At 38.5% G+C, this 18,699-nt stretch overlaps 1 protein-coding gene across 2 annotated transcripts in view; it reads left to right on the forward strand.

Annotated features, from left to right (window-relative positions):
• The window catches only part of LOC140731472 (alpha-2,8-sialyltransferase 8F-like), a 66,277-nt gene extending 50,210 nt beyond the window's left edge, over nucleotides 1-16,067 (forward strand). For both annotated transcript variants that reach the window (XM_073052956.1, XM_073052955.1), the window contains exons 4-7: nucleotides 1,246-1,390; nucleotides 8,514-8,620; nucleotides 8,946-9,035; nucleotides 14,400-16,067. In XM_073052956.1, coding sequence (XP_072909057.1) covers nucleotides 1,246-1,390; nucleotides 8,514-8,620; nucleotides 8,946-9,035; nucleotides 14,400-14,871 — 814 coding nt within the window. In that variant the 3' untranslated portion in view covers nucleotides 14,872-16,067. The remainder of the gene's footprint in view (nucleotides 1-1,245; nucleotides 1,391-8,513; nucleotides 8,621-8,945; nucleotides 9,036-14,399) is intronic.
• Nucleotides 16,068-18,699: the final 2,632 nt, after the last annotated feature.

Here is an 18,699-nt window from a genome sequence, read left to right on the forward strand (position 1 = left end):
ATATAAAAATGCTTTATTAAATAAAATAACTTAAAAAGGAGCAAGCAGAATTCCTAAGTTCTGCACAGAAGTACTCAGGAAGCTGGTTTCTGTAATTTGGACATTAAAACAATTCATTCACAAGGCAGAGATCTGATAGTCAATATCCCAGCAGACATTGCAATGAGTGGTTGCCTTAGTTTTGACTGAAATCTTGACTGGACATGGAATCTATAATTTCCTGACTCAGAAGTGATGGTGTTACCAAATGGAAAACTGAACAGTGTATAGTGTAACTTTACACATGTAATGATATTGTGTTGCAGTTGTACAAAATGTTAGTGAGAGCACACATAGTGTATTATATACAATTCTGTTCAACAGGCTACAGTAAAGATGTGGTGGCATGTGAGTCAGTGCGGAAGTGGTAGACCAGATGTTGTTTGTAATGTAAGTCTGTAGTTGCAATGAGTGGTTGGACAGATTTGGTTTATTCTCACTGGAATGTTAAGTGTTTGTGGGGGTAAGCTTATAGAGATTTATCAAATTACGAGGGCATAGATGTAAGTAGAATCACTTTCCCAGGGCAGGGGATACTAGGACTAGAAGGCAAGGGTGTAAAGGAAGAGGGGAGGAATTTAAAGGAGATCTGAGAGCTAAGTTTTTCATAGTGATTGCCGAATATTTCAGATGAGCAGCCAGAGAAACAGGTAGATGTAGATACTATTACAATCTTTAGGAAGCATTTGGACAGATGCATGGATTGATGCAGATACTTGGATAAGAAAGGTGGAAAGGAATGCTGGCACTGTTCCCCCTAAGATGGAGGGGTGTTAAGACAGGGAGTCACTGAAACGCTCTCCCACACATAGTGCTTGTTGCCACATAGCTGGAAATTTCTTTTATATAATGTTTTATTAAAATGGTGTGTAGTTTTTAGACCATGTAAAAATGTTTCTGCTCAGAGCAATGGTTGGTCTGCACAGCTGTAAAAATGAAAGTCGAGGGGTTGGAAAAAGGTCTAACGATTAGTAGAGACAGGCATCATGGTTGATATAGATAGAATAAATGGTCACAAGTACTTTTTCCCCAGAGGAGAAAAGTATAGAATTAGAGGGCACAGGTTCAAGGTGAGAGGAAAGGCATTGAAATGAGAACTGATGGGTAGTTTTACACACAGAGAGATGAATGGTTGGCTTGGGTGAGGTGGGGCAAGAAGGTCCAGTTCTGTGCTTTGATTCTATAATTCAATGTTTTCTCTTCCAGGTCACGGCTGCAGAAATGCTGCAATGCAAGTCAAAATTTTATTGTCACTCAGGACAATTCACCATTGGGAACAAATATCAGTTATAGTGCAGAACCTCGAAGAACTTTTAAAATTACAGAAGATGTTGTCAATCTACTTCCTAAGGTAGGTGATAGTTTACTCGAGTATACATGAATTAAGAGTAAGTGTAAGATGTGCTGCATTTTAAAAAATCTTGAATACTGCAGAAGGTTCACAACTCCATAGTTCATTTTTTCCAATTTACGAACCATTCCACTTCTCACAGCATTTTCACAAATACTGGAGATGAAACTCTTGCTCTCTCCCTCATCCTTTCCCATTACCCATGGATCCTAACAGTCCTTAAAAGTGAAGCAACAATTAATTTGTATTTCTTTGAGTTGAACTTATTCCATTTGGTGCTGCTGTTGTGGAGAAATCAAATGCAGACTGTGGGACTTCTACATTGTTCCAATGATGCCTAATGTAATGTCATCCTTGGGACTTAGAATTGAGCTTATCAGTTTGAGGTGACTTTTATGAAGATGTACCTGTGTTAAGTTTCCTAATTACTTTCTTTTCCTGTTATAGTCTGTTACAAATTATGCACTGGGACATTCTGATCCTTCTACATCTTGGAACACTGTAATCTCTTACCTCATAGATGACACCAAAATAGACAATTTCACATTATCCTAGAATATACAGTATTCGCCAAGTATTTATTCACTAAACCTATATTTCTTAGTAGGCTGCTTTCATCCTCTATCACAATTTACTCTGCTACTTAATGTCAATAGCATATTTAGCGAACACATGTTTCATTCCTTTATCCAAACTACAGCACTTACATTGATTATCAATAGCTATAACTCATCACTTGTCAGGTCTTGTCAACCAGGAAAGACCTGATGTAATGACTGTTTCCTGTTAGCTGGTCAACTGTCTGTTTATTCCAATCTGCTATGTTCTGTGTCGGGTAATTTTATTGTGGCACTAACTTTTGATGCAGTTTTATCTCATGTGTACATATAGCATTTCAGCTCAATACCTTGGTTCAACAATGAAGAGTAGGTTCATGAAACAACAGGAATAGAGTTTAAATATCTGGAATGCAATTTAAAATTATGACTATTGCATGAAAACTGAATCAAACAACTAGTTCAGATACTAGCAGAAAAGGAGAAGAGTGCTGAAGTACTGTTGTTGACAGTGGCAAACTAAAAGCAGTAGAAAACTAGCTTTAGATCAAAGAAAGATATGCAATGTCTAGTGTTTATGGCTACTTCTACTGTTAATGAGTATTTTTATCTTAAAAGTATTAAATGGCAGCTACTGAAACACCGCTGTATGGAAAGAATCCTTACCTATCATTGGAGTCATTCATGAATTAACGTCTTGGGGAGGCAAATATTCATCTTGTAGCAGACAGGGTCATTGAGAAAGGGAAGGCTATCCTAGTGTCAGCTACTGTTTTAAGGTTACTGTAACCGCATAACCTCAAAGTATTTTATCATAAAATAGTGTTTGTTTTCCATTTAGTAAAATCTTTTGGCAGCACTAATGCACAGCTCTTGGCAATTCAAGTTCTGGTTGATTTAAATGGAGGCGGGCAAAGGATTCTCTAGTTCTAGATGATCCAAGTAAATATCTGGTCAATGGCAAACAGTATGAGCAGTATTATGTTGATGACGGGAAATTCTGTGATGCAAATGACATGGAATGTCAAGAGAGCACAGGAACATAACCAAAGAACCAGAAGTTGGTTGTTTGACCATCTGAGGCAGCACCACTACACATCATGGTAGACCTTCTTCCTTGGCTCCATTCTCACACCTTATCCCCATATCTGTTAATATTCAGAAATGTATTCTTTTGAGTGAAGTTGATGACTGAGGCTCCATAGCCATAGGAAATGATAAACAATCAGCAAACAAAAAAATTTCTACTCATCTTAGTCCTAAGAATAACATTTGATTACTCAGCCAGTGGAAATGCCCTGAATCCATCAAGCCTGTCAGGTCCTGTAGAATTATTTTAGTCTTCAATTAATTCTACTCTCATTCTTTTAAACTCTGGAGAAAAAAAAAAGCTTAATCTGTGCAATCGCTCCTCGTACAGCAACAAGACAATTAAGTTAAAGGAATATTAACTGCACACCCTCCACATCAAGTACATCCCTTTTAAAGGCATGTGAATAAATCTATAAATGATATTCCAGATGATGAATCAGCAAATGTAAGACAACATTGTTCCTATACTTAAATCACATAGTAATAAAGACCAGCATACGATTTGCTTTACAAATTGGTTGCTGTATCTTCACATTAACTTTTAAGTGTGCGTACACAAGGACACCAAGGTACCTTTAAAGACAAACATTTCCAAATAGGTCACTGTTTTGTGTTCTGTGTGATACGGTGGATGATTTCACATATCTCCTTATTCCACCTGCTATGTTTTCACCCACGCCTGTTCACATTAATTTTCTAAAACAAAATGTTTCCAGTCCAAATTTTCCAGGTTCTGCCATCTCAGCAGGTGTAAGTATCAATGATCTTTAATATGAACCTTGCAGAGAGAATTTAGTGATAGTCATGTTGGGTAAGGAATATTAACATTTCACTTTCAATTCAAGACCATTCTGCATGGAAGGAAGCCAGCAATTTGACTTAAGCATAAGGAAATTGGCTACTAAAAAGACCAAGGGAAGATTATGGTGCATTGAACCAATGACTTTATTTTTAGAATCTTTTTATTGGTACATAATCATCAACAGCTATAAAATGATACAAATCTTTAACAGATTAATACATATACAATTAATAAAGCTGAAGAGAAAAAACTGATCTTGAAATATAAAAATGGAAAAAAAATTATATATATATATATAAGAGAAAAAGAAAAAAAAGAACCCCAGCTAAGTAAGAAAAAAAACGCACTAAACTATAATAAAAAAGAACCATTAGAATCAACCCCCGGAGCAATATGTTTTGACCATCATCTAAATATATAAAAAAGTCATCAACCGTCATTTCATATTTATAAAAAAAATTAAATTGGAAGGAAACCATATAACTTAATTCAAATTAAATAATAATATTTGGCAAAAGAACCTCATCTTCTCTCAAAATCAAATCAAAGATCAAAAGTTCTACTTCTAATTTTTTCCAAACTAAGACATAACATCACTTGAGAAAACTATTCAATTAATATAGGGGAAGAAATATCTTTCCATTTTAATAAAATAGCTCTTCTTGGCAGCATTGTAACAAATGCAATTACATGTTGATCTGAAGATGAGATACCCTGAATATGATGCAGATCTATTCCAAACAGAACAGTCAATCTATTAGGTTGTAAATTAATTTTCAAAGCTTTAGAAATTGTAGAAAATAAAGATTTTGAAAACAATTTTAATGAAGAACATGACCAGAACATACGTGACAAAGTAGCTACTTCAGTTTTAGATCTATTGCAATAGTTATCTATACTAGGAAATACTTTAGATAGTCTTTCCTTTATTAAGTAATAACGGTGTACAATTTTAAATTGAATTAAATGATAGTTGGCACATAAAGAAGAATTTGTTTTTCAAAACTCAAAGCCAATCTTCATTAACAAAGGTCATATTAAGTTCTCTCTCCCAATCTTGTTTAATCTTTAGTGATAGGTTCTCTTTTTGTAACAAAAGTAAATTATAAATTCTGCTAATGGAACCTTTCACTAAGGGATTCAATTTCAAAATGGTATCCAACAAATCAGATTCTTGTAAATATGGAAACTTAGGTAAATATTGTTGTAAAAAATGTCCAACCTGAAAATATTGCAAAAAAATGTGTATGAATGAGAGAAAATTTATTAATTAACTCCTCAAAAGTCATCAATTGACCATCACAAAATAAATCTGTAAAAGAATGAATTCCTTTATTTTTCCATAAAAGAAAAATGGGGTCAGTTGTTGAAGGTTTAAATAAAAAGTTTTGATATAAAAAACTAGGTAATTTAAATTGTTTAAGATTAAAAGAATTACAGAACTGAAACCAGATCCATAGAGATTGTTTAATAACCGGATAGAGATTTAAATTTGGAATTTTAGAGAGCTGTAAAGGTAATGGAGCTCCTAAAATTGAAGTTAAATTAAATTGTTTAACAGCTTTTAATTCCAAATCAACCCATAATGGTTTTTGGCTCTTATCAAGCCAATATAACCAAAAACATAATTGTCTAATATTCACAGCCCAGTACTACAGTCTTAAATTAGGAAGTGCAAGTCCACCATCTTTTTTAAATTTTTGTAAATGATACTTATTCATTCTAGGGCTCTTATTGTTCCAAATAAAATAAATAAGGGAGTCAATTTGATCAAAAAATGTTTTAGTTAAAAAGATAAGTATATTTTGGAAAATATATAAAAATCTAGGTAGAATCATCATTTTCACAGCATGAATATGACCTATTAAAGAAAAAGTGGATTCCATCTAGAAAATAATTGTTTCATGGAGCCCATTAAAGGAACTATATTCACTTTATAGAGATCTTTATATTTTTTAGTAATTATAATACCTAAATACCTAAATGTATTAACAATTCTAAAAGGAATATCATTATATGTACAAGCATGAACAATTAATGGGAACAATTCACTTTTATTCAGGTTAAGTTTATATCCTGAAAATTTACCAAAATCTTTAAGTGTTTCCAAAAGATTAGGAATTGATTCTTCAAGATTTGAAATAAAAACCAAAAGATCATCTGCATAAAGAGAAATCTTATGGTTCCATTCATAGAGATACCATGAATATTTTTAGCTTCACGTAATGTTATAGCTAAAGGCTCCAATACAAGATTAAATAATAACGGACTTAATGGACATCCCTGTCTAGTGCCACGAGACGGTGAGAAAAAAGACCAACGGTTATTAGTAATGACCGTTATTATTTAATAATTATTAACACAATACTTACTGACTTTTATTGTGTTATTGAACCAAGCATTGCCTTTCATAAGGAGTTAAATTCCTGTTAAATTCCTGTTAAATTCCTGTTAAATTGCTTTACACTGGTTATTATTTGCCTTTTGAAGTGCAATTCTAAAGAGCTGATTAACATGACCCATGGTAAATGCTAACCAGAGGAACACACCCTCATTCTGTGAATGAATAAGTATTTAAACCATCTGCAGCTACCTGTTCCACAGTTGATAGGAAATGCGGGACAGGGACATGAAATGAAAAGCTGTGATAGAAACCTTTTGCCTTCTCTATTGTTCAACCCCATTGCTTCATTCAGTGAATTTTCTCCTCCTCTCTAGTGTTGCGGAATGAGAGTCGAATCCTACACAAAATTAGTTATAGGAAGATGCACACTGATTCCCAAATATGGAAGGGCATGTCAGCCATGAGTGTAGGAAAGGAATTAATGTGCTTTGTCCCCTTGGAAAGCTGTAGGAGTTATATCAGAAAGGGGTTCTGGATAAGAAAGTACAAAGAATTCTGTCATTCAATGTTTACTCTGGAGCAATTTAGTTTAACACTAAATATAATATACTACCGTAGATTCCGTACTACAGAGCGCACCTGATTAAAAGCCGCAGGCTCTAATTTTAGAAAGAAAATCAATTTTGTACTTGTACAAACCGCACCGGATTTTAGGCCACACCGGATTTTAGGCCGCAGGTGTCCCACGTTGCAATATGAGATATTTACACAGAAAGATATTACACGTGAGGATTTTTTAACTTTTAATTAAATCCGTATGGTAACATAAACAAATACATATTGCAAATGCTTTTTTTCGAACCGTGTCTGTAACATGGCTACTTTTAAAATACATACGTATCGGTAACACACAAATTACGTTGCGTATACTTTTTTACTGAACAGTGCACGAACAACATTCCAATATCTCCTAACGACTGGTAAAAAAATATATATACTGCAGCCTACCAGGAAAAGTTATTGATTGCCTTTAACTTAAAAGCAGCGTTTTCGCTCGGGTCTAATGCCGCTCGCCCCCCAACTTTCCGTTTATCGCAAACCGGCATTTTCCTACAAGATGCGGCAAAACCGGATGTGACGTCATAGCATCCCGGGATGTAGTACAGAAAACAAATATAGTTAAAACACTTCTAACTTTAACTAGAAAATACTAACAAATGAATTACTAAGCGAAAATATTATAAACTAAGTAACTGCCATAAAGGCAGCACAATGCTTTTCTTCGAGTGTTTTCCATGTTGATGAGGGTGAGTACAAATGACTGATTTACAATAATTTAATTGTGAAAGTGCGCTTGATTTATCATACAATTTCATTGGACCTCTGTGAACTACTCATCAATTTTATTGGTCTACTGTTACGAGGCAAAATGTTTTTGGCGGCATGAAAAAAAAACATGTATTAGCCGCACCGTAGTAAAAGCCGCAGTGTTCAAAGCTGTTCAAAATGTGGGAAAAAAGTAGCGGCTTATAATCCGGCATCTACGGTAATACTAAATTATTTCCCATTAATAATACCACTCACGATCTGAGCGGTTATGTTTTTGTATACTTCTGTATATGTGTATCCAAAATCATTATTCTATTTTATATACTTGTAGTAGATCTTACTGATTCCTTCCACTTCACTTTCACTCTTTCTTATTTGATAATTTTTAAGTATGTAATCCATTGGGTAAGTGTGTAGATATCTCCCTGTTGTCAGAGGGGAAAAGTGCTCTGGTTGGAGTTGCAGCTGAAGCCACAATTGAATCCATTGCACACATTTTATTCACTTCCCATCTGTAGTAGCGTGCAATAAATTCAATGTATTATATAATTATCCTGTGAAATTCCCATCTCCGCAGTACATGTATGACTTGGATCACACTTTAAAAACTCATTATCCACTTGTAGAAAAGAACACTTCACTGTCTAAGTTAAGTATTTTAATTGTAAGGACTGCTTCACTGCAGCAACTCTGATCTCACAGCATTGAATACAAGGACATCGTTAACAACCTACAAAACTTGTTTCAAATACAATTATTTTAAGCTACATTCAGATAATTTGTAGATTTTTTTTGTCTTGTTTTTTTTCCTCTGAAAGGAGTTTTAAAACATAATGAGGATAATTGACATTTTCCTACATCCTCACCCTGGTATTTTCTCCTTTAAATATACTGTAAAATAATCCCATGAGATTGATAATGCAAATTCAATTTTCTGCAGAATTTAAGAAATGATAGAATTGTAAGAGATTCTAATTCTATGTCACTGATTTTGTTTAGACAGTGCCATTTAAAAAGCTTAAGCACTGCTCTGTTGTTGGAAATGCTGGAATTTTGGCAAACAGCAGTTGTGGAACAGAAATAGATCGGGCTAACTTTGTATTCAGGTATGAATCAGAATATGGGTTTCATTTGCTTCAGAAACGTTGGCCTACTGGAGATAATCATTTGGTTTGAAAATCACCTCTGACTAGAATTTTTTAAGGCCTATTGCCAATTCAATGATTGATATGGTGTTAATGATGATTTCATTACAAAATTTGAGTCCTTTATTGTTAAATAATTTAAATTACAATCTATCACATCTGTCGTCTTAGCTAGTCTGATAAAAAATTTATGCTTATTTTATTTTTTCCCATTAAATTGTTGTTTTTCATGATGTACATACAAGTGGCAAGTTTAAATTATGCAATATTATGTATTTGCTTGCAGGTGTAATCTGCCTCCTCTTGTTGATTATAAGGAAGATGTGGGTACTAAAACAGATGTTGTTACTTCCAATCCAACTATCATTATAAATAGGTAATTATTTATTTAGCTACTGAAAACAAAGATAAAGAGAAATGTATCAAAGATGGAAGAGGGAAGCTGTGTATTGAAAACAGATGTATGTTGTAGCCAGTCCCCATATTTTCAGGAATTTTTCTTTCTATTTTGTTTCTTTATCATTGTCTTCTCTAGTAATTTGATGAGTTCATGCAAGCAAGGAATTTCATTGCTTCTAGGTGTACATGACAATAAATTAATCTGAACCTTTAGCAACATGTAAAATACTGGAGCAACTCAGTGGCCTGTGGAGAGAAACAAACAATCAATGTTTTGGATCAGTCGTCTTCATATGGACTGGAAGAGAGAGGGGAGCTAGCCAGCATTATAGTATGAAGGGAAGGGATGGTGCAAGGGCTAGCAGCCAGTGGGTAGAGCAACACACAAAAAGCTGGTGGAACGCAGCAGCCCAGGCAGCATTTATAGGAAGAAGCACTGTCGACGTTTCGGGCCGAGACCCTTCATCAGGACTAACTGAAAGGAAAGATAGTAAGAGATTTGAAAGTAGGAGGGGAGGGGGAAATGCAAAATGATAGGAGAAAACCGCAGGGGGTGGAGTGAAGTTGAGAGCTGGAAGGGTGATTGGCAAAAGGGATACAGAGGTGGAGAAGGGAAAGGATCATGGGACGGGAGGCCTAGGGAGAAAGAAAGGTGGAGGGGAGCACCAGAGGGAGATGGAGAACAAGCAGAGTGATGGGCAGAGAGAGAAAAAAAGAGAAGGGGGGAAAGAAAACTAAACATACCAGGGATGGGGTAAGAAGGGGAGGAGGGGTATTAATGGAAGTTAGAGAAGTCAATGTTCATGCCATCAGGTTGGAGGCTACCCAGCTGGTATACAAGGTGTTGTTCCTTCAACCTGAATGTGGCTTCTTCATCTTTACAGTAGAGGAGGCCAAGGATAGACATATCAGAATGGGAATGGAACGTGGAAATAAAATGTGTGGCCACTGGGAGATCCTGCTTTTTCTGGCAGACCGAGCGTAGGTGTTCAGTAAAACGGTCCCCAAATCTGCGTCGGGTCTCACCAATATATAAAAGGCCACACCAGGAGCACCGGACGCAGTATACCACACCAGCCGACTCACAGGTGAAGTGTCACCTCACCTGGAAGGACTGTCTGGGGCCCTGAAAGGTGGTGAGGGAGGAATTGTAAGGGCAGGTGTAGCACTTGTTCTGCTTACAAGGATAAGTGCCAGGAGGGAGATCGGTGGGAAGGGATGGGAGGGACGAATGGACAAGGGAGCCGTGCAGGGAGCGATCCCTGTGGAAAGCAGAAAGAGGGGCGAGGGGAAGATGTGCTTGGTGGTGGGATCCTGTTGGAGGTGGAAGTTATGGAGAATTATACGTTGGACCCAGAGGCTGGTGGGGTAGTAGGTGAGGACAAGGGGAACCCTATCCTGAATGGGGTGGCAGGTTGATGGGGTGAGGGCAGATGTGCGGGAAATGGGAAAGATGCATTTGAGAGAAGAGATGATGGTGGAACAAGGGAAGCCCTTTTGTTTAAAAAAGGAAGACATCTCATTCGTCCTGGAATGAAAAGCCTCATCCTGAGAACAGATGTGGCAGAGACGGAGGAATTGCGAGAAGGGGATAGCATTGAAATAGATACATTTCAACCCCTTTAACTGGCTACAATTATGTTCTGTCCCCTGCCTGTCCTTCCTCATCAACTCAGAACTCTTAGCATCATGCCCTTGCCCTTCTACCTTAATCGCTGCACTCACATTCTGATTCCCACCCCCCTGCCAAACTAGTTTAAACCCTCCCCAACAGCTCTATCAAACTTGCCCGCCAGGATATTGGTCCCCCTAGGATTCAGGTGCAACCCGTCCTTGTTGTCCAGGTCACACCCGCCCCAAAAGAGGTCCCAATTATCCAGGAATCTGAATCCCTGCCCCCTGCTCCAATCCCTCAGCCACACATTGATCCTTCACCTCATTCTATTCCTATTCTCACTGACGTGTGGCACAGGCAATGATCCCGAGATTACTACCTTTGAGGTCCTGCTTTTCAACTTCCTTCCTAACTCCCTGTAGTCTTCTTTCAGGACCTCTTCCCTTTTCCTACCCATGCCATTGGTACCAATATGTACCACAACCTCTGCTGTTCTCCCTCCCACCGCAGGATACCTTGGACGCGATCAGAAACATCCCGGACCCTGGCAAACTACCATCTGAGTTTTTTTTCCTGCATCCACAAAATCACCTGTCTGAACCCCTGACTATAGAGTCCCCTATCACTACTGCTTTCCTCTTTCTTTCCCTACCCTTCTGAGCCGTAAGGCCAGACTCTGTGCCAGAGGCACGGCCACTGTCGCTTCCCCCAGGTAGGCTGTCCCCCCCAACAGTACTCAAACAGGAGTACTTATTGTCAAGGGGTACAGCCACAGGGGTATTCTCTAGTACCTGACTCTTCCCCTTCCCTCTCCTGACTGTGACCCATTTCTCTGTCCCCTGTGGCCCCAGAGTAACCACCTGCCTGTAATTCCTCTCTATCACCTCCTCACTCTCCTTGACCAGACGAAGGTCATCAAGCTGCATCTCCAGTTCCCCAACACTGTCCCTTAGGAGTTGCATCTCGATGCATCTGGTAATAATAAATTAATAACCTAATAAATAAATAACCTAATTAATTAAAAACCTAATAATAAATTTTCCTAATTTGTCAACTCTTATACCTCGTACCTTTGCTATTTCCTTATCTGAGATTCGAGACCCTCAGTTTCTGTTTCTAATGTTTCAAATTTTAATCTTAATGCAGAATTCTATCATTGGATTTCTCTTCCACAAAATACCACACACACCAAGATTGTTAATTATTCGGTTCTGATTGCACATAACCTAAACTGGATAGCATGTTCTAGGTTGCAGCGAGGTTTACTCAGCTCGAACGACGGACACGGCCACCGCCTCCAGGTTTCAGAGCTTCTGTGTGCAGCACCTGCACTGAGAGCTGTGAGCTGACGTCAGTCCGCGGTGGCCGGAGGGCCGTGCTGTGCTGGAGCTGAGCTGCTTACGGCCCAAGAGCAGGCGGCTTCGGCTGGACACGCATGCCAGCCTCAGCTTGCACGCTGTTCAGGCCAAGTGCGGCAGCACCGGCTCCCCCTCTGTTCCCCTGCACCAGGAGACGCAGCCGTTCACCGGCTACAGGCTCTATAAGGCACTCCTGAGACCCCACTTATTGTGTGCAGTTTTGGGCTCCTTATTTTAGGAAAGTCTCACAAGAGTGATTCCAGGAATGAAAGGGTTACTGTATGCGGAACATCTGGTTGCTCTTGGGCTGTATTCCCTGGAGTTCATGAGAATGAAGGGGGATCTCGTCGAAACATTCTGAATGTTAAAAGGACTGGACAATTTAGATAAGGCAAAGTTATTTCCCCATGGTACGGGAGTCCAGGACTAGAAGACAACTTCGGGATTGAAGGATGTCCATTTAGAACAGAAATGTGTAGAAATTACTTTAGTCTGAGAGTGGTAAATCTGGAATTTGTTGCCACAAGCGGCTGTGGAGGCCAAGTCATTGGGTGTATTTCAGGCAGAGATAGATAGGTTATTGATTAGCCAGAGCATCAATGGGTATAGGGAGAAGGCAGGGGAGTGGAGATGGCTGGAAGAATTGGATCAGCCCATGATTGAATGAATTGTGGGCACAAGCAGGTGTGTGATGGGTGGACAAACATGAGAAAATCTGCAGATGCTGGAAATCCGCACAACGCACACAAAATGCTGGAAGAAAAAGAGCAAACAGTCGACGTTTCAGGCTGAGGTCCTTTATCAGGATTGTAAAAAAGATGGGAAGTCAGAGTAATAAAGTGAGGGGAGGGGAGGAAGAAATACAAGGTGGTAGGTGATAGGTGAAACCTGACATATTACCGGAAGTTTGAGAAATCGATGTTCATTCAATCAAGTTAGAGGCTATACAGCATGTCAGTCGTTGGCCTCCTCCACTGCTGCGATGAGGCCACACTCAGATTGGAGGAATAACACCGTATATTCCATCTGGGTTGTCTTTAACCTGATGGCATGAACATCAATTTCTGAACTTCTGGTAGTTGCAGGGGAGTTGTAGGAGCTGTAGGCAGGTTGTGAAGGTGGGGGAGATTAGAGGGGTAGTAAAGAGGGCAGAGAGATCAGAGAAAACAAAAGATGGGGATGGGGTTACTGGAGGTTAGAAAAATTGTTTTTGATGCTTTCATGTTGCAGAGCAACAAGACAGAATATGAGATGGTGATTTTCCAGTTTGCTTCTGACTTAATGTGGTATTTATGGACATCAGTGTGGGAATGGAAAGTGGAGTTAATATGGCTGGCAACACGACTTTGATCTCTAGGGAGAGTGTAGAGCACAAGAGTCACAGCCAGAGGCTTTAATACAGAATGTGACACGAATCAGAGGCTAATGTGAAAACCAGAGCTTTTGGAAATTTTACTCACCACAGATGTCCAGACAGGATGTAATGCCTCTGAAACACCAGCACTCACTGATGTGCCTATGATCCTTGACCTCTCTGAATAGCTAGTTATTGCCAGATCACCACCTCCACTAATGGAGTACTACCAGAGGGGTGACCATTGAAGGAATATATCTCCAGCTGCTTGCAGGAAGCAACACCCACTGTTAGAAAAGTAACAATGCAGTGCAATATGCTCGTCAGTTTATCCAACACCTGAAGTCACATGCAAAGCTCCAATTTGAGGCAATAAGGGCAGAAATGGGCCTTGCATGAATAGTGAAGACATTAAACTTGGGTTGTTTTCTCTGGCGTGGCAAAGGCTGAGGAGAGATTATTAAAATTATAAATGACATAGATAAAGTGGACAGCTGGTATCATTTTCCTGAGGTCAAAATGTCTAATACTAGCAGTCATGCATTTTAGACGAGAGTGAATAGTTCAAAGGAGTTGTGTGGGGCAAATCTTTTTCAAAGAGACTGGAGTGTGCCTGGAGTACATTGTTAGGGGTGGTCAATGGAGACAAATATGATGGAGGTATTTAAGAGGGTACTTGATAGTCACTTGAATGTATATAGAATGGAGGGATATGGACATTGTGTAGGCAGAACCGATTAGCGTAGTTAGGCATTTTATTACTAGAGTAATGTGTTTAGCACATCATGGGCCAAAATGCATGTTCCTGTGATATTCTATGTATTACATATCATAATTACATATCTGGTAAATAGAATGTAGAATTGTAGTTTTGAATGTTAGTTCATCTGCATATGATTGATAATTTGACTTTACTTACAGGTTCTCCTGATCACTTACAAAAAATATTTTGAGAGATTGATCATTTCCTTGAACTTCATGGCCTTAATGTAAACTGTATTATTTAAATTACAGGTTTAAAAATCTTAATTTAAGAAGAAAACCATTTATGGACCATATATCTGCATATGAAGATGCATTTATTCTATTGCCTGCATTTTCTCATTCATTCTGTACTTCAATTTCATTTAAAGTTTTATACACTCTGCAAGATTTTGGAATGAAACACCAGGCGGTGTTTTTAAATCCTTCATATATGAATTCCGTCAGTAAATTCTGGAAAGGTGAAAATTTAAATGAGAATGTTCTTTCTAGCGGTTTGTTAATAATAAGTGCAGCGATAGACATGTGTGAAGAAGTTTGGTTGTATGGATTTTGGCCCTTCACCAAGGACATGAATGGAAACAAATTCTTCCATCATTACTACGACAACCAGTTGCCATCAAAAGCTCACAAAATGCCTGCTGAGTTCTACAAACTAATGCAGCTTCACGCGAAAGGCATTGTGAAGCTGCACGCTGGTAGCTGTGAAAATGTAAGAAATTGATAAACTTGAAACAAAAACTCTTATTTTGTGATGGAGAAGCAAAAAACTTACTTACCAACTATTATTGATGCAACATAGAAAATATTCTATCTGGATGAATAACAGCTCTGCATGTGACTGTAAGAAACTGCTGAGAGTTTTGGATGTAGCTTAGCACATCACGGAATCCAGCCTCCTCTGTGGTAATTCTGTCAATATTTTGTGTTGAAAGAGGCCTTTTGACCCAATGAGTTCAGACCATTCCACTTTACATTAATCCTATGTTTTATTTTCCCTAAATTTTCTTTAAACGCCTTCCCCTTACCAACAACTCACACTAGGGGCAATTTACAATGGCCAGTTAACCTACTATCACACACATCATTTGAAATGTTGGGGGGAACTATGTGGGAGCACCCAGAAGATACCCACATGATCACGGAGAACATGGAAACTCCAGTAACCGAGCATCCAAAATCAGAAATGAATCTGGTTGCTGGCACTATGAGTTAGACAGTCAACTAGCAGAGCCACGGTGACAGGGTATAAATGTGTTTTTTTCATTTATAGTTTTATCTCTCTTCAGATAATATAATAAATTATTACTACTGATGACACTTTATGATACTGCATACAATGTTAACTAAAGTGTAACACCCTGGTTAAGATTTTAATGCTAATGTAGGTTTTTGTAATGTTGAAACAGTTTTCTGTAGAAGCAGTGTGTTCTGCTGGTAGTGTTTGGGTTATCATTAAGGGGTTGTGATGATCATGTATCCAATCATGATGGTGGAATTGGGAGAAGGTTCTAGAGAATGCTGGGCAAAGATGTTTTCTGATGGACACTGGGGTGGGTGAGGTCTTTTTGGCGAGAGATGGAGAGAGAAGCTCGAGAGAACCAGCCGTAGGATTCATTCCAATGAAAATCGTGATTCGATGGAATCTGAGAGGGGAAATCCTACCAGTGATCGGTGAATAGGAGTTGGTGCCATGAGTACATCAGACACTTCAGCTTTTGGAAGGTTTGAGCTCCAACCTGTGCACTTTTGACTTTTAATTATGTTGCGGGCCTTTTGATTTTTCTCTTTCTCTTCTTTCATCTTAAATAACAGTGTATTTTGTATGCAAGAGAGACAGATACATGATAAGATTGACTAGATTTAAGTATTCAATTACTTATATTCAGATTTGGAATAAAGTTATTTTGATTTTGAACACTCAAGTTGTAAGGAATGGTGAATGTAACACATTTACAGGTAAGAAAATGTACATTGATTAATGGCTTTGGTAAAGCTTTGCTAAATACAAATAATGAATTGAAAGCGCTTTCACTTCTTCATTTTATATCTTTTCCAAAATGATATAATTTTAAGACTTTAATATTACCCAAACAATGCACACAATTGTGGAATTGCAAATGTTTTTTAACATGGAAAGAGACATTCAACCCATACTGGCTCCATATATGAACAATCCAGTTAGACTCCACATCCTTATAGCCCTGAAAATTATTTCAGATACTCATCCAACTTCTTTCTGAATGTTCTAATAGAATCTTCCACTCCAACTCCCCTGGTCATGAAAACAAATTGTATCACTATTGATTCTTTTGTCTTTCAGCCTCAATCTATGTCCTGTAGTTCCTGATCATTCTGATGCTAAGACCTGGTTCTCTCAATCTATTTTCCCTGAACTCGTAATGATTTCATAGGATCACCTTGCAGCCATCAGTATTCCAAAGAGAACAAACCCAACTTTCTGGCTACCCATAAAACTAACGTCTCTCATTCTTGCAATCATAACCTAAGAATATAGGAAATTGTGCTATTTCTCTATACGTTTTGAAATTGAGTGCGCCTGACTAGACCATAAGACAGGACCATAAATTAGGTCATTTGACCTATCCAGTCTGCTCTACCATTCGATCATGGCTGATCCTTTATTTTTCTCTTCCTCAACCCCATTTCCCGGCCATCTCCCTGTAACCTTTGATGCCATGTCCAGTCAAGAACCTATCAAACTCTGCTTTAAATACACCCAACGACCTGGCCTGCACAGCTGCATGTGGCAACAAATTCCACAAATTCATCACCCTCTGGGTAAAGGAATTTCTCCGCATCTCTATTTTGAAAGGACATCCCTCTATCCTGAAGTTGTGCCATCTTGTCCTAGACTCTCCCACCATGGGAAACATCCCTTTTCCCACATCTATTCTGTTTAGGTCTCACCATTTGGAAGGTTTCAATGGGATACCCCCTCATCCTTCTAAATTCCTGTGAGTACAGACCCAGAGCCATCAAATGTTCCTCATATTATAACCCTTTCGTTCCTGGATTTATCCTTGTGAACCTCGTCTGGACTATCTCCAATGCCTGCATAGCTTTTCTAAGTCCAAAACTGTTCACAATACTCAAAGTGAGGCCTCACCAGTGCCTTATAAAACCTCAGAATCTAGACCTCTTAAAATGAATGCTAACATTGCATTTGCCTTCCTCACCACCAACTTAGTCTGCAAGTCATCCTTTAGGGTGTTCTGCACAAGTACTCCCAAGTCCCTTTGCATCTCAGATTTTTGGATTTTTTCCCTGTTTGGAAAGTAGTCTGCACATTTAGTTCTACTACCAAAGTGCATGACCATGTGTTTTCCAACATTATATTTCATTTGCCACTTTCTTGCCTATTTTCCTAATCTGTCTATGTCCATCTGCATCCTACCTGTTTCCTCAACAATTCTTCCACCAATCCTTGTATCATATGCAAACTTGGCAACAAAACTACCTATTTCATTAAATAAATCATTTATATACAACATAAAAAGAAGTGGCTCCAACACTGACCCCTGCAGAACACCACTAGACACTGGCAGCCAACCAGACAAGAATCCTTTTATTCACAGTCACTACCTCCTTCCAATCAACCAGTGCTCCAACCATGTTAGTAGCTTTCCTCTAATACCATGGGCTCTTAACTTGGTTAGCAGCTTCATGTGTAGCACCTTGTCAAAGGCTTTCTGAAAGTGCAAATATACAACATCAACTGAATTCCCTTTATCTCTCCTACTTGTAATCTCCTCAAAGAATTCCATTAGCTTTATCAAGCAGGAGTTTCCCTGAAAGAAACCATGCTGACTTTGTCCTATCTTGTCCCATGTCATCAAGTACTCCATAACCTCATCCTTAACAATTGACCCCAACATCTTCCTGACCCCTGAGGTCAGGCTAACTGGTCTATAATTTCCTTTCTGCTGCCTTCCTCCTTTCTTAAAGATTGGAGTGACATTTGCTGTTTTCCATTCCTCTGGCACCATTCCAGAGCTCAATGGTTTTTGAAAGGTCATTGTTCATGCCACCACAATGTCTAATGTTACCTCTTTCAGAACCCTAGGGTGCAGTTTATTTGGTCCGGATGACTTATGTACCTTTAGGTCCTTCAGCTTTTTGAGCACCTTTTCCCCTTGTAATAGTCACTGCACCCACTTCTCTTCCTTCACACACTACAACATCTGGCACACTGCTCGTGTCTTCCACAGTGAGACCGATGCAAATACTCATTTGGTTCATCTGCCCTATCTCCTTGTCCCCTGATATTATTTCTCCTGCCTCATTTTCTAATGGTCCTATATCCACTCTGATCTCTTTTTTTTATATACTCGAAAAAGCTTTTATTATCCACTCTAATATTATCTGCTAGCTTGCTTTAAAATTTCATCTTTTCCCTTCTAATGATTCTTTTAGTTGCTCTCTGTAGGATTTTAAAAACTTCCCAATCCTCTATCTTCTCACTAGGTTTTGCATTGTTGTATGCCCTTTCTTTTGCTTTTACATTGGCTTTGACTTCCCTTGTCAGCCA

Source organism: Hemitrygon akajei, chromosome 8 (assembly GCF_048418815.1).
Source record: "Hemitrygon akajei chromosome 8, sHemAka1.3, whole genome shotgun sequence".
In the NCBI taxonomy this organism is placed as follows: domain Eukaryota; kingdom Metazoa; phylum Chordata; class Chondrichthyes; order Myliobatiformes; family Dasyatidae; genus Hemitrygon; species Hemitrygon akajei.